The sequence below is a fragment of the Amphibalanus amphitrite genome, unplaced genomic scaffold (genome assembly GCF_019059575.1).
Source record: "Amphibalanus amphitrite isolate SeventyFive unplaced genomic scaffold, NRLGWU_Aamphi_draft 000925F_arrow, whole genome shotgun sequence".
Taxonomy (NCBI): Eukaryota; Metazoa; Arthropoda; class Thecostraca; order Balanomorpha; family Balanidae; genus Amphibalanus; species Amphibalanus amphitrite.
The window spans coordinates 247409-262256 of NW_024882419.1; the positions used below are offsets into that span (position 1 = coordinate 247409).

Here is a 14848-nt window from a genome sequence, read left to right on the forward strand (position 1 = left end):
GCGACGGTGAGTCGGCGGAGGGAGAAATTGATCAGCCTTTGTCTAGGGTTCAGAATGACGTGATATGACGTGATATGACGTGTACAGAGGTATGATCTAGGCTAATGTGGTGAAGCCGGGCAGTGCGCTCCGGGACACGAGCGGGTACGGGTGTGAATAGAGGCATCTGAGTGTACTGGACTTTTTGCATTACTACAAGCTATTTCGGCAACCATGTCACAGGAAAGCGCTGTGGCAAGTTCGGCGCTGGACATGCGGCTAATCCCCGAGTTCGATGGCGGTAACGCCTCTGTGGAAGAGTGGCTGGATAAGACGGAGCTCGTCTGTCAGCTGCGCGGAGTGTCCGACATTCAAACCGTCGTCCCCCTGCGGTTGACCGGCGGAGCCTTCAGCGTCTACCAGCAGCTGAAGCCCGAGGAGAAGCTGCAGTACTCTGCCGTCAAAGCTGCCCTGCTGCGGGCGTTCGCTGTGGATAAGTTCCAGGCGTACGAGGAGTTCACGGCGAGAAGACTTCGTGTCGGCGAGAGCGTCGACGTCTACCTGGCAGACCTGCGGCGGCTGGCCTCCCTGTTCGGCGGGCTCGGCGACACGGCGCTGATGTGCGGCTTCGTGGCCGGTCTCCCGGATGCGGCGAGGCATACCTTGAGGGCCGGCTGCCGCATGGAGAGCCTGACGCTGGCCGAGCTGGTGGAGCGGGCTCGGGCGCTGATGGCAGAGAATGCCGTCGCTGCAGCCGCTGCCGCCGCTGCGCCGGCCCGTTCCCGCCACACGCCGGCGTCATCACGGTGTTACCGCTGCGGTCGAGCCGGTCACTTCGCTCGTGACTGCCGGGCGGAGAGGAGAGCGGACATCATCTGTTTCCGGTGCGAGCAGCCAGGACACGCCGCGGCACGCTGCCCGGAACGGATGCCGGGAAACGCGTCAGGAGAGGCGGTGTCTGCGCCAACCTCCTCTCGGGCAGCCCAAGAGTAAGAGGCGCGCTACCGACGGTGCAGCTGCTGGTGAATGGGCAGCGCAGAGTGGCTGTTATCGACTCGGGCTGCAGCTGCACCATCATCCACGAGTCGTGCTGCGCGAGCTGGAGACGGTGCGGCGTGACTGTAATGGCCGTCAACGGGTCCCGGCTGCCAAGCAGCGGAGTAACGGAGGTGGCGGTTCAGCTGAAGAGCGGCGGGCCCGCGGTGACGCTCAGCGCCGTGGTAGTGCCGGACAAACCACTGGGCGTGGATATGCTGGTGGGGATGACCGGCATCGCGGCGCTGGGCGGGGTGACAGTGCGGGCGGCGGACGATGTGGTGTTCGGTGCCAGCGAGAGGCCCGACGTGGCCGTGCCGGGCCCGGGAGGGGTGCCGCCGCGATGCAGCGCCGTGACGCCCCCGGCGTTGACCGTGGAAGAGCGAGACTTCACGGTCACTTATGACGCGAAAAGTCAACACTGGACGGTGGCGTGGAAGTGGCGGAACGGGGCGGAGCCAGGGTGCCTGAGGAACGGTGTCCCCCAGTACGGCGTGCCGGCCGAGGCACGGCAGGAGTTTGATGCTGAACTCCGTACATGGATCGACAACGGCTGGCTGGAGCCGTACGACGAGACGGTGGACGGGCCGCCGCGCGGGCTGATCCCTCTCATGGCTGTTGAACAGCAGAACAAGACTAAAGTACGACCAGTCTTAGACTGCCGCGAGCTCAACAGCCATGTGGAGGCACACACGGCCGACGCTGACGTATGTGCCGACACGCTGAGGAAATGGCGGCGGCACGGGGCCAACGTCGCCGTCGTCGACCTGAAGAGGGCGTACTTGCAGCTCAGGACCGATCGTCGGCTGTGGCCGTTTCAGACAGTCGTGATTGATGGCCAAAGGTACGCTCTTACCCGTGTCGGATTCGGGCTCAACGTCGCGCCTCTCATCATGAAGGCGGTGGTGCGGACGGTGCTGCAACAGGACCCAGTGATGCAGGGCGCCGTCATACCGTACGTCGACGATCTGTGCGTCAATGAGGACGTGGTGAGCGCGGAGCGCGTGATCGCCCACTTCGCGAGCTATGGGCTCCAGTGTAAGCCGCCGGAGCGGGCTGCGGACGGAGCGCGGCTGCTGGGACTGCGTGTGGAGCCAGTCGGGGGTGGGCTGGCCTGGAGGCGTGACAACCCAGTCGGCTCACCGCCCGCGGCAATGACGCGGCGCTCCGTGTTTTCATGGTGTGGTCGTATCGTGGCGCACCTGCCGGTCTGCGGTTGGCTGAGACCAGCGACAGCGTGGCTGAAGCGTCGTGTCAACTCTCTCACACGCGGGTGGGATGACGTCACACACGACGCGGCCCTGCGGGAACAGCTGAAGCACGTGGCTGAGCGACTGGCGAGCGAGGACCCGGCCCGTGGGCAGTGGTGCGTGACTGGGCACCGCGCCGTACTGTGGACGGACGCCAGCTCGATAGCCGCCGGCGTCGTGCTGGAGAGCGAGGGAGGTGACGTCATCGAGGACGCGTGCTGGCTCCGCCGGGACGAGGCCACCCACATCAACATGGCGGAGCTCGACGCCGCCGTGCGGGGCATCAACCTGGCCCTGGCGTGGGACATGAAGACCATCGAGCTGAAGACGGACTCCGCCACTGTTCACCGGTGGGTCAGCGACGCTCTGAGCGGGCGCGCGAGACTGCGAACCAAGGCACATGGAGAGATGCTTATCCGCCGGCGGGTCGACGTCATCAGGCAGCTGGTCGCAGAGCTGGGCATTTCTCTCACCGTGTCTCTAGTCCGCTCGTCTCAGAACCGTTCGGACACGCTGACCCGAGTGCCGTCCCTGTGGTTGCGTCAGGACTCGCAGCCAGCGGACCAGCGGCCGAGCGATGGACAGCCAGTGGCAGCAGCGGCAGTGGTTGGATCGGAAGTGGGAGACGGCGGCGGCGCCGTTACCGTGGACTTCCGACAGGCCGTCACTGACGTACATGTCAGGGCGGGTCACCCGGGTGTCCGACGAACGCTGTATTTCGCGCGTCGGGATGTGTCATCGTCGATTTCCCGGAAAGTGGTCAGGGAAGTGGTGACGGCCTGTGACGTCTGCCGCGCGGTTGACCCGGCGCCGGTGACCTGGAGGCACGGGTCGCTGGCTGTGGAGGGGACGTGGGACCGGCTGGCCATCGATGTCACGCACTACGGTGGTCAGTCCTACTTGTCGGTGATAGACTGTGGCCCGTCACGGTTTTGTGTGTGGAGGCTGCTGCGGCGGTCGGACGCGGCGACAGTCACGAGTGAACTCGAACAAGTGTTCGCGGAGCGAGGCGCACCGGCTGAGCTTCTGGCGGACAACGACACCGCTTTCCGCAGTCGTCAGTTCGCCGCTTTCGCTGCCCGCTGGGGAGTGCTGCTGCGTTTCCGCGCAGTGCATCGCCCCAGCGGGAACTCCATCGTGGAGCGGAACCACCGCAGTGTCAAAGTGATCGCGGCGCGGAAGAAGTGTGGCATCGGAGAGGCCGTGCACCTGTACAATATCACGCCCCGTGACGGCGGGACGGCGGCTGAGGCGCCCGCCAACGGCATCTACCGCTACCCTGTGAGGGACGCCGTGAGACAAAGAGCTACCGCCGGAGCGTCCGAGGAGGCCGTGATAGGACGGCCGCCAGCCCGGCGGGAGGGCGACTTCCAGGTGGGGGACGCCGTGTGGGTGAGGCGGCCGGGCACCCGCTGCACCGAGCGGTCGGTTCGAGGAACGGTGTCTGGCGTGGTGTCGCCGCAGGTGGTTGAAGTGGGCGGCGTGCCTTGGCACATCAGAGACCTCCGCCACTGCGGTGACACCGGGGGACCAGCAGCAGGCCCTCGGACCCCCGACCGGGGCAGCGGGGGCCCACAGGAAGCGGAGGAGGACCGTGCCGGGTCCCCGATCGTCATGACATTCGGTTATGAGGGCGATGGCGCGCCGGGGCGCCCGGTGGAGGAGGCTGATGATGCGGGTGGTGAATGCGGCCGGTCTGAGAGCGACAGCGGCGAAAGGGTGGTGCGCCGAGGTCAGCGTAATCGGCGGCCGCCTGACTTCTTCGGCCACGTGGTGCCGATTGATGCGTTAAACAGCAGCAGCGGAAGTGATGATCTTGAGGATCAGGGTGAGGTGTAGTCTGTGTCTTAGTCATTGCGTGGTTCGAGCGATGATGGTGCGCGTCGTATTGCGAGCCAGGGTCTTATGGCGACGGTGAGTCGGCGGAGGGAGAAATTGATCAGCCTTTGTCTAGGGTTCAGAATGACGTGATATGACGTGATATGACGTGTACAGAGGTATGATCTAGGCTAATGTGGTGAAGCCGGGCAGTGCGCTCCGGGACACGAGCGGGTACGGGTGTGAATAGAGGCATCTGAGTGTACTGGACTTTTTGCATTACTACATGGAAGAGGAACAGTAAGAATGGGTGACGACACCAGGGTCCAGGGTTTCCTTTCCAAGTCCGCACTAACCCCGCAAAAGATGGACAAGCAGACAGTACACCGGTCACGGCCAGTCATAGCGTGCATCGTAATTACATCACCAGAAGAGTATGCAAAACAACGCCTTGGTGCAACAGCACAGCTCGAATTTACATCAAACAACCGAGCAAACACCTTTTAATTCGTTAAGTGCTTGCTGAATGTAAGGCATTTATTTTAATCGTTTAATTGTTTTTTGAATGACCTCCTTACAAAATTATACTTTTCATTCATGTATTTTTGTTTTAGATGAATTTTCGGCCACGGGCCATGATCACATCAATGCCAAATATAAGAATATTGGAAGACAAAATACAAACCAGTATAACGCCTTATGGGGCGACTAACGGAGCGAGCGAGAGGGTGGGCCTTGCACGTGCGAAATTTCGAGGGGGTACCTCCAACTGACTTGTGCACGGCACCCTACTAACCGGTCTCTAGCGATGTGCCAAATTTGAGCACAATCGGCCCAGCCGTTCTCGAGATCTGGAAGCGGCACCCTGCACGTGCGCACGTGCAAAATGGGTCCCAACTGACTTGTGCACGGCACCCTACTAACTGGTCCCTAACCGTGTACCAAATTTGAGCGCCATCGGTCCAGCCGTTCTCGAGATCTGGAAACGACCCCTGCACGTGCGCACGTGCAGCAGCACCCCAACCTTAACACATGCAGATGAATTATCTGATGGAGACCTAACTGTGTACCGAGTTTCAATTCAATCGGCCCAGCCGTTGTGCCGTTATTGAGGTTGCAATTTTGGGGGTTCTTAAAAAATGTCCAACTTTACCACGCGCCACGTGCGGTGGTTGGCAAGAACGCATGGTGGCCATCACACCACAAAACTTTTACGTCCAAGTGACATTCAGTAAAGAAGACCGCTTGTCAATCGGATGTCCCGTTCCTAAGATATTAGCTTTTGAAGAGCGTCCCCACGGCCGGCCGGCCGGCCGGCCGGCCGGCCGCTCATACTCAGAAATTTCCGTTATTCTACGTAAGACTCCGCTCGCTTCGCTCGCTCCGTAATTAGGTACAAGTCGAATCATCGTCAGTTTCTATCTTTCTACTTTTCGCGTGATAAGAATGACAGGCACTTTCACACTTGGTAATGGGTACACTCAAGTAATCGTTACATTCGCACATATCTGCATAAAACAAAAATAAAACAAAAATACATGAATGAAAAGTATAATTTTGTAAGGAGGTCATTCAAAAAACAATTAAACGAACCGAGCAAACACAAAATAAGACCTTGGAACTGGACACTCTGTGGTGTCAAATGCCCACTTTTCACACCATGTCTCCGGCTAAGCCGAGCGTGGAATCCGGATTCTGTCAGTAGCCGCCGCGCTACCGCCGCTGTCGGCGGCGCTCCGTCGGAGCGCGGTCTTATTACCGAGAACGACGCACCAGCCACAGCAGTCCACGGCAGAGGGATGGGCGCCGGTCACGCACGATAGCTACAGGCCCGCCGGCTCACGATTTATTCCGAGACGACTCCCACTCAGCCTCGCTTTTCACTCAGCCAGTTTTTGTATGTCGATTAACTGAATGGTTTCATGATTAGAAGAGCGCCAGTTGTGCTGAGCTCAGATCTCCAGAGACCAGCCGCAGGATCAGCAGTCAGTCGTGTGTGTATGGAGCCGCAGGGTCAGCAGTCGGCCGTGTGTGTATGGAGCCGCAGGGTCAGCAGTAGGGCTGATAATCCCGGGACTTTTTGGCAATCCCGGGATCCCGGGATTTTAGAAATGCAATCCCGGGATATCCCGGGATCCCGGGATTGAGCAGTTTTTATTTTAACCTGTCTACAAAGCAGAATTTTCTTGCAATATCGTATGTATATGGCGCATCCTTACCATCATAAACACAATACCAGGCATACACCTTCACCCCGAACAAATATAAGAGCATGAATGACATTGATCATTGTATTTCTTGTTTATATTTCGAGTCAGGATACAGTAGACGTGCCTACGGATTGTGGTCGTCTGACCAGCGTCCAGCAGCATGTCCTGGTCACATTCACTTGTTACGGTAGTAGCACTTGAGGAAGCAAAGTGCATCAACGACTTCGTCGCCGAGACTCGACCGCACTTTTGTGACGATATTCCCGACAGTGGAAAACACTCGTTCCGATGCAACACTCGTAGGAACTATGCCCTTCAGCCAGTTGTAGGACAGCGCTACCATGCCTGTCCTTCCTGAGATAGGTAAATTTTCCAATTCTTTCCTTATGGCCTTCGTCATCATCAGAGAAGATTGCGAAAGTTTAATCCCAAAAGTTGTTCCCACACCGCACTGCCTTTAAATTCAGCAAAATCCGACATTTTGGCAAAGTTAGCTATAGCTTATCACAAAGGCACGTAATTAATAATTATTCACTAACGGTAACCATGCCCAGGGCGCCCGGCCAGCCTCATGGATCGTCCAGCCACGGGGCACTGACAGTAACTGAGCCACCAGACGTGCTCCCACAGTCACACAGAGAAGACGGCCGACCTCCTCCCACTCGATGGACTCGAATTCGATAGTCGGCATAGTATTAGTATGTCATCGTGCAAAATGATCTGTTAAACCGAGTACGCGAGGGACGTCGCGGGGAGCGAGAGATGAGCCGAGAGAGAGCTCGTCTCTCGCCACATTGTGAAGGCTGAGACGGTGTGAAACAATGTCAATTAGGTATATATGTAACCAATACTTGTGCATAACGACTTTGCACGGCGTAAGTAAGATCTTTGGACATAAAACTGCACTGTAATGCGTTGTTACTCACTTACCTTTTTTAACATACCTACTATCAGCTACACTTTATGAACGATGTTTCTGTACGGAAAATATCGGGATCCCGAAATCCCGATGCTTCTAATCCCGGGATTCGGGATTAATACAATCCCGGGATCCCGGGATCCCGATCCCGGGATTATCAGCCCTAGTCAGCAGTTGGCCGTGTGTGTATGGAGGACAGCTCCCCGGGGATCACACGCGTGCCGTCCGAGATACCGCGCATATCCGTTCCGCCGACGGACCCCGGACGATCTGCACGCGCAGCTCACAGCCGGACGTTGCGCCAGTGACACAGTGACGGCCGAGCGGACCCACTGCCGGCGGCAGCGGCCTGGTTCCCGGGCCGACACAGCGCGGCAGTCAGCAGAACGACAGCAGCCGGCCCCGCGGCCGATCCCTCCCAGCCGCAGCACAGGCCTCCCACCGGGCGACCCAGCTCCGATCACCCGATCGGCAGCCCGCGGCGGCCAAAGAACCGCCGCCACCGCCGCCCACCGGCCGCGAGCCGCCGCAAGAACCGGCCCCAGTGGCATCACGTGACGCATGTTTTATCAACATCGTTACCGGGTGAAAAACCGGCCGGATGGCCCACCCCTGTGAGCCGGCCGGCGGCGGCCGCACCGAGTGGTAATCATGTGCCTCTGCAGTGGCCGAGCGGGGCACCGGCAGCGGTCGGCCTCAAGGCCGCCAGGTTAGCCGTCCCTCTCATGTGCCGCCGTCCGCCCCAGCCCGCCCTCCTCCCCTCCCCGCTGCACCGCAGTCACATCCGAGACCGTCCAGCCGTCCGACCCCTCCATCCGTCTGCAGTCTCCAGAGTGCCATGACCCCGGCCACAGTCGCGCTAACTGGCGGTCGCTGGGAGCGGAGGTGCCATCGACATACCGGCGCGATGAGGCGGAGCGGCGCCGCCTGAGACCGCTGCCGCTCACTGCCGACAGTATCACAGCTGCCGCCGGCCGCGACGGCGTCCGGGCGGTGAGCGATGGTCCCAGCTGCTGCGCGGTCCGCGCGGGCCGGGCCGCTGCAGCCTGCAGAGCGCCGTCACCCGACCGGGACCGGACCGAGGCCGTGAGGTGCTTTAACACCGACCCGACCGTGAGTGAGCGGTGAGCACCTTCACGGGACGGTGAGCGTCACGGCCGTGAGCGGCACTACCGTGACCGCGGGGATGCACCTCTATAGCCGTACTGTGTCACCATGAACCCAGCAGCTGACGTAAACGCTGGGACGTCTGCCGACGTTTGCCTGATCGACTAGTCTGCATGGATCAACCGATTTCACGTTATCCCACTCCACCACATCTTATTACAGCCAGTCTTGGTCTGGGCTCTCAGTCCTTACCTTAGCCAGCTGCGGGTCCTCCTCCGATGTGGAGGCGGCTGCCGCAGAGGCGGTGGGCTGGGCGGCGCCGCGGGAGGCCGGCGGAGGAGACAGGGCGCGCCGGTTCAGCCGCCGCCGGAACGACTGACCCTTGGTCCAGCGCTGTTTGGCCTCTGGCTCCAGCTCCGCCTGAGAACACAGAAAGGACAGACGCGGGTCAGAACGGGGCACAAAGGGGAGCAGACATGGGTCACAGCGGGGCACAGAGGCAGATCAACGGCACACAATCATTATCACAGCCAGACATATGCATAAGTGGAAGCGTAAAGACATCAAGCCGATTCAGTTTCCGTGTCAGAGAAATCGCACATACTACGCGTCAGTCAGACAGACCGAAACGAGAGGGAGAGTCACGCGTGCGGCTCTATCTGCCGCGTCCAGATACGGGGACGGACCGCAGCACTCTGGACCGGTCAGTGGTCGACCCTCACCACACCGTGTCACTACACAAACAGCGGATAGGGACGGCAAACACAGGCCGGGTCACGCCACTGACGCGTCGCAGGATACACGCAGCGGGGCACTCCCAGTCCCGACAGCCAGCGACGCACGCAGTTAGACTGACGCCACTCGCCAGAGCAATCCATAACCTAGCCGACTAACCCAGCCGCTGTTACATTATATCCTAGCGATAGTGACCATTAGCCGCATCTCGCGCTGACCAACGAACCACATCAGGCTTCTGGAAATCTGGAGAAACATGAACCACCATCAGTCATCGCCAGTTTGCAGAACGATATCCTGGACGTCATCACTATCCCCGCTCATGTAGAATCGGCCGCTGTGCTTCACGCCCGGGTGGCAACTGGTAAACGATCGGAGCACAGCACATACAGCACAAACACATAAAAAACCACCTCCGGTGGAAACATTAGTAGTCGGAGCGGACCGGCGCGGCCGAGCCGATAAACAGCGACGCGGGGTGGCTGGAGCCTGTTATCGGATGGAACCGGGCGGCGGATGGCGGGGGCAGCTCTAACTGGTGAGGTCGGGTCGAGTCAGGGCGGGTCGGACTGAACAATATACCCGGCTAGCTACCGGTATCGATGAACATTACAGCCTCTGTCTCCGCGACTGAGACCAGAGCCGCCCGTCGCGTCGGTTCAGCGGTCGGCGAGTCTGCCGATTTCGCCCGGCGTCCGTCTGACCCGTCCACGGGACTGGCCGTCGCCGTCACGCTATCCCCGGAACAGGCGGATCACGGCCACTGACATCAGCCGCCACACGCCCCAGACGCCCGGTCAATGAATCAACTCAATGCACCACATGGGCTCCGGATAAGCAACGAATGAATCAACATGAAGGACACCAGGGAGCACGACCAGCCACAAATGAACTGTAGACAAGAAACATCCTTTGAGAGAGCTTTGATCACCTTTTAACAGAATGAGCGCTTCCTGTGACCGTGGAAGCCAGTGCACAACAGGATAAGGCTTCATTGCCAAGATAATGACATAGGCAAGACATGAATGTGATGACATTTGCAAGACCAGTGCCCAATATCTCTGACATCCACAAAAGTGCATCGTACACGCCATAAAAAGGGATTGGTGGTCTGGAAGACTTTCTAAAGCCACTAAACTCGTCAATAAACTCAACAACAATGCATGAATGCGACGTGTCCCCACTGAATAACAAATCCACCTATCAGACGGCGGTAATGCCATTCAGCTATGCGGTCGGCGGCTGCGGCACAGGGCCGGTGGTCGTCCCGCTCAGCTCTCACCGGAGTTGGAGTCATGAGACCGGCGACCAGCGCTGCCAGTCCCGGCTGCACCCGGTCGTGCCACGCCGGCATCCTCCCGAGAACGGCGGCGTCACGCGATACCGCAGCGTCACGAGTGTGACGGTTCTCCGATCAGCACCCGTCACGGCGTCCTCAGTCACTCAGTCTCCCCACACACAGACACGGACGGCACGGCTCCCCACACCACCGGCGGCACACTGACTGTCCCTCGGCGGCCGGCTGGGACCACGGCGCGGCCCGCCTCTCGGTGGACGGACGCGGGGCCGGCTGGCTGGGCGGGCGGCGAGCGACTGCGCCGCCGACCTCCACTCGTCGCCCGCCGTCCGCCAGCGCCGCGGCCAGCGCCGCGCACCGCCCGACGCTCAAACAAACAGGACGGATGGACAGCGAGCCACGCGCCCGGCCAACTGCCTCGCCATGTCCAACGCGGAATGAGCTACTTAGCATCTCAGATAAGAGTAGCACGCGCTGTGATTAATAAAGGCGAGCAAGTGAGTCAGCTTTGGTGTGTAAGGGCAAACACACTCGTGCTTTGTACGCAAACTGGAACAGACGAGGACGCGAAAATCCCAGCAAGGTTACTCCCAAGAAATCAGTCCACAGTCCCAGCACTTCCGAGCATATCTCCACAGCACGAGCTCAGGGAGAGAATGCGGGCGTCGCTTCCTTCCTGCTGTTTTCACCCCGGCCACTCACAAAGATGAGGAAATTCCGCGACTACCACTGAGGTGGCTGGATATTACCACGAACTCTGCGAACTAATTCGGATTATTTCCTTATCATCCTTCAGTGCAACGCACAATATGAATGCATCATCAACAGGGAATTTCACATTAAATAATTATAAACACCATGCTAGAGCGAACGGCTAGTCATACGAATAATGGATCAACCATGGCGACGACAGGACAGAAATAATCATTCCAGCATAACCTTTCGCATATTCTTCAAAAGATCCGCATAGAGCTATACCGAAATGTTTTGATGCTATTGATATCTCAACTGCATTGCTGGTCACTGACTTTTGCTAGCGTTTTGCATAAGAAGCCCTAACAAATGTCTCAGAAAGACGTCAGCACCTTGCGTAAGTCACGTCGGATCGCATAACGTCAGTCCGAGTCGGCAGCATCTGGCTCAGTCGGACGTCAGAGAAGTCAGTAAAACAGAGTAAAACGATAAAACAGACGGGCGACACATGCGACTGAACAGACGGCCCTCACAAAAACGGCCCACAAACGTCCCAGAACGCCCGAACACATCCGACGGAGAGACGGCGCTTTGTCCGGAATGCCTTTGAAGTTGTACCAATGACAGGCGCTACACATGCAATTAGGCACACTGAGAACGCCGTAACAGCGGCTGTTGTAGCCAATGTTACCTTCATGTTCTGCTACTGGTGGCTGTCGTGGGTGGACGGGGCGGCTCTCTCAGTCCTCAGCGGTCACACCGGACACCGGAGAGCGCGGCCAACCGGCGACCTCGCGGCGAGCGGGAGGCGCACTGACGGCCGTGCCCAGCCGACGTCCGTCGAGCGCTGGCGGCACGCGCGCGTCGCCGCCGCCGGACATCCTGTGGTCGACGATAGCGCCGCGCCGCCACCGCCGCCGACAGCTGACGTGGTCCGACAGACCGACCAGCGGGGGCAGAGACCAGCGACCAGGCCTAATACGGAGCCGGCCCGACAGCCGCCAGACAAAGGCCAGGGAACGCCGGCGAGTGTCCAAAACTGGCCGCACGGGTCACCGCGCCGACCAGGTCACCGCAGAAAGGAAGCGAGAGCCGAGAACAATCCGGGACGTCGTGAGTCGCCGCGGCGGTCATAGACGCGATATTTCCCAACCACAACTCATGTCATCTTTGCCTATGGTCGCGGCGAGGCTCTGAGCGTGCCCTAGACACTAATCAGCGGTGAATCGGCCCAGAATGACATTTCGTGACGCATGACCCTTGGTGGTCAGCCGGCTGCCACGGCGCCCGCCTCAGGGGGCGGCGCTCCTCCCTCGCCACGCCCCGGCTCGCATACTGATCGGCTGGGTCCCGGCTCGCCGGCCGTCCGTCCGAGAGTCCGGGGTCACGACTTGTGCAGCCATCACGACCGGCCCAGCGCCGGAGCAGACGGACGCAGACTGCTCTCCAGGCAGCCGGCCGGTCCAAAACGCTGCCTCAGCCGCCGCTCTCGTCACAATGTGGGCCACGGAGGCCCGATCGCGCGGCGCTCTACACTCCAGGCCCTGCCGGAGAGCGCAGAGTTCGGAACCGGCCGACCAAAGTTTGGCCGAATAAACAAACAGTTTACGTTCTCTATGGCGCCGTGCCGGTCAGAACCATCACTCTTCTGACTCGCTCCGAACAAGGAATAATTGGATGTCAGCGATGCCGAGACAAATGACTGGTCCAATTCATTTCGGGCGGATACTAACGGGAAGTGATCGAAAGCTAACAATGCGAGCGGCGAGCCCATCCCAGAATCTGCCGCTCGCCCCAATCATTCGCAGGAACGAGTTTCATATCGTTTCACAGCAGCGGCTCAGACCATTTCCTGGTTTCAAAGCAGCACGCGGCGAGATCTGCACCCGTTTACCCAACTTTCCTAAAACTCCAGCGAAGCCCACAACACGAGATGTTTGCTGATCAGGTGATCTGGAGCATCAGCAGACATAGGGGTGGGGAAAGACGGGTGAATCCCGGTCGGTGCCCGCTGCGCAGCTCCCCGCCTCAGAGCAGCATGCCATGCTGCTGAAGCTGATCAAGAATGCAGGTCGAGATGGTGCTTTTAGCCAGTATGAACCGGCTTCTGGTCACTGCACTGCACCAGTGCACCAGTCTTATCAGACCGGACACAGTTCTGAAACCATGGACCACTGTACTGGCTGCCCTGCCTGCCCGGAGAGGCAGAGATAACGAGACAAGCGAAGGAAGGGAAATTCATGACCGGACCATGTCCGGTTCCATACCATATCGTGACACCAGCGCCGCACGCTCGTGAGGCGTGACACAACCATTTCAACTGGGGCGCACCTTCACCCAAGGGAGATTATCCCGCCGTTATCACCGCCCCCGGCCACCAAATCAGCTGTGATAACTTTCCGTCATTCTGCGCCGTACCATAGACAGTCGGACCCATAAGTGACAGTCCGTTGGGAGCGGTACACTTCCGACACGGCCGGTAATCACGGAGCACAGAGCGGCGCCGGTCAGAGGTCACGCACTCGTCCTGTGACCATCGCTCAAACAATAGGCGCCGTGCCGCGCGGGATGCCGACACAGCACAGTGACACCCATCAGGGACCGCTGACGACACGCGCACTACATCCTGTGACCCGCAGCAGGTGTGAGAGAGGCCGCCCCAGGTCACCTGCTCGAGACCCAGCGGCAGCGGGAGACCGTCCCCCGGCCGACGCCGTGAGACCCGCGCGGTTTCGCCGTGCCCCCAGCGTTCCATTACATGTTCCAGTTCCGTGAACCGTGACGAAAGCGATTTGTTCTCCCACGTTTTCGCAGCCCACACAGGGCGAGTCTCTTTCCCTTTTCTAATAAGGTTGACGCCTTTTCTGACGTGTTCAGGCGACGCTATCATGGGCCCAAAGGCTTGACGAGCGGCGAAGGTCGAAGATGTCGCTTCTAACCAGAAAATCGGGTCCGCGAGCCGGTGTCGCCGGAAAGGGTGGTGAACGGAGCGACAAACAACAGACAGATAACACGGCCAGCATGAGGAGCTAATGAGGATGCCGGCGAAAATCGGCCGTCGCCCCCGATCGGAGTCCGATGCGGCGGTATCCCGACTGGCGAGGTCGCCTTGTTGGAGCCGATCGGACATCAGCTGTCATCCTCGCTTCACCGAAGCACTCTGATCGGCCGCTCACGGCCGCCGACTTAGCGTGGAAAACCAGACATGTGACCCATCACAGCTTCCACATACTGGCGGCGGAGGCCGCGGAGTTCAGGATGACTAGCACGACGTGGGGCCGAGGCATGACGACGACATATCGACCGACCCAGCTCCACATATCACCTCCGAGGCACAGCTGCACAGCTGCACGGCGTCCTGCTGACAGTAACGGGACCGGACGCGGCCACAGACAGCGCCGGAAACCGACCCCCCCCCCCCTCCCCGCCAGACATCTCCCCGGCTGACACGGCACGAGCACGGGGCTGACAGCTCGACCATCGACCAATGTATCCGGTGCACACGACCAGGACAGGCGGGCCAGGTCACTGTCCGCCGGCGGCGACACGATGACACATTCCGGTCACGACCTACTCTAATCTCAGAGCGTGTCGCCGAAGACAGAGCGCTGGACTGCAATGTCGGTTACCAGGGCGGTAATGCACAGACACGGCGTCTGATAGGTAAAGAGCCACGATTGACCAGATAAATTTCAAAACTGAATGGAGACCGCCTTATCAGCACGTGGACGTTAGAAAAGACGACAGGCCGTTGATGGGATGTGACTCATCGCATATCTATTCATATCAGGTTTATCAGCATTCA

General features: G+C 59.4%; 2 protein-coding genes across 5 annotated transcripts in view; one reads left to right on the plus strand and one right to left on the minus strand.

Annotated features, from left to right (window-relative positions):
• The window catches only part of LOC122368121 (regulator of G-protein signaling loco-like), a 45274-nt gene that overhangs the window by 8464 nt on the left and 21962 nt on the right, over positions 1-14848 (minus strand). For 2 of the 4 annotated variants that reach the window (XM_043341777.1, XM_043341778.1), the window contains exon 2: positions 8571-8738. In XM_043341777.1, coding sequence (XP_043197712.1) covers positions 8571-8738 — 168 coding nt within the window. Of the gene's footprint in view, positions 1-8570; positions 8739-10335; positions 10511-11734; positions 11846-14848 lie in introns of those variants that run through there. The other 2 variants (XM_043341780.1, XM_043341779.1) reach the window with 2 other exon arrangements.
• On the plus strand, positions 214-985 carry LOC122368122. The gene is made up of 2 exons (XM_043341781.1): positions 214-885; positions 958-985. Exons 1-2 carry the CDS (start codon positions 214-216, stop codon positions 970-972), a joined length of 687 nt encoding a protein of 228 aa, XP_043197716.1. The 3' UTR covers positions 973-985.

What these genes read in the sequence shown, in the direction of transcription:
- LOC122368122 (XM_043341781.1), top strand. Translation starts at nt 214, where the DNA reads ATGTCACAGGAAAGCGCTGTGGCAAGTTCGGCGCTGGACATGCGGCTA.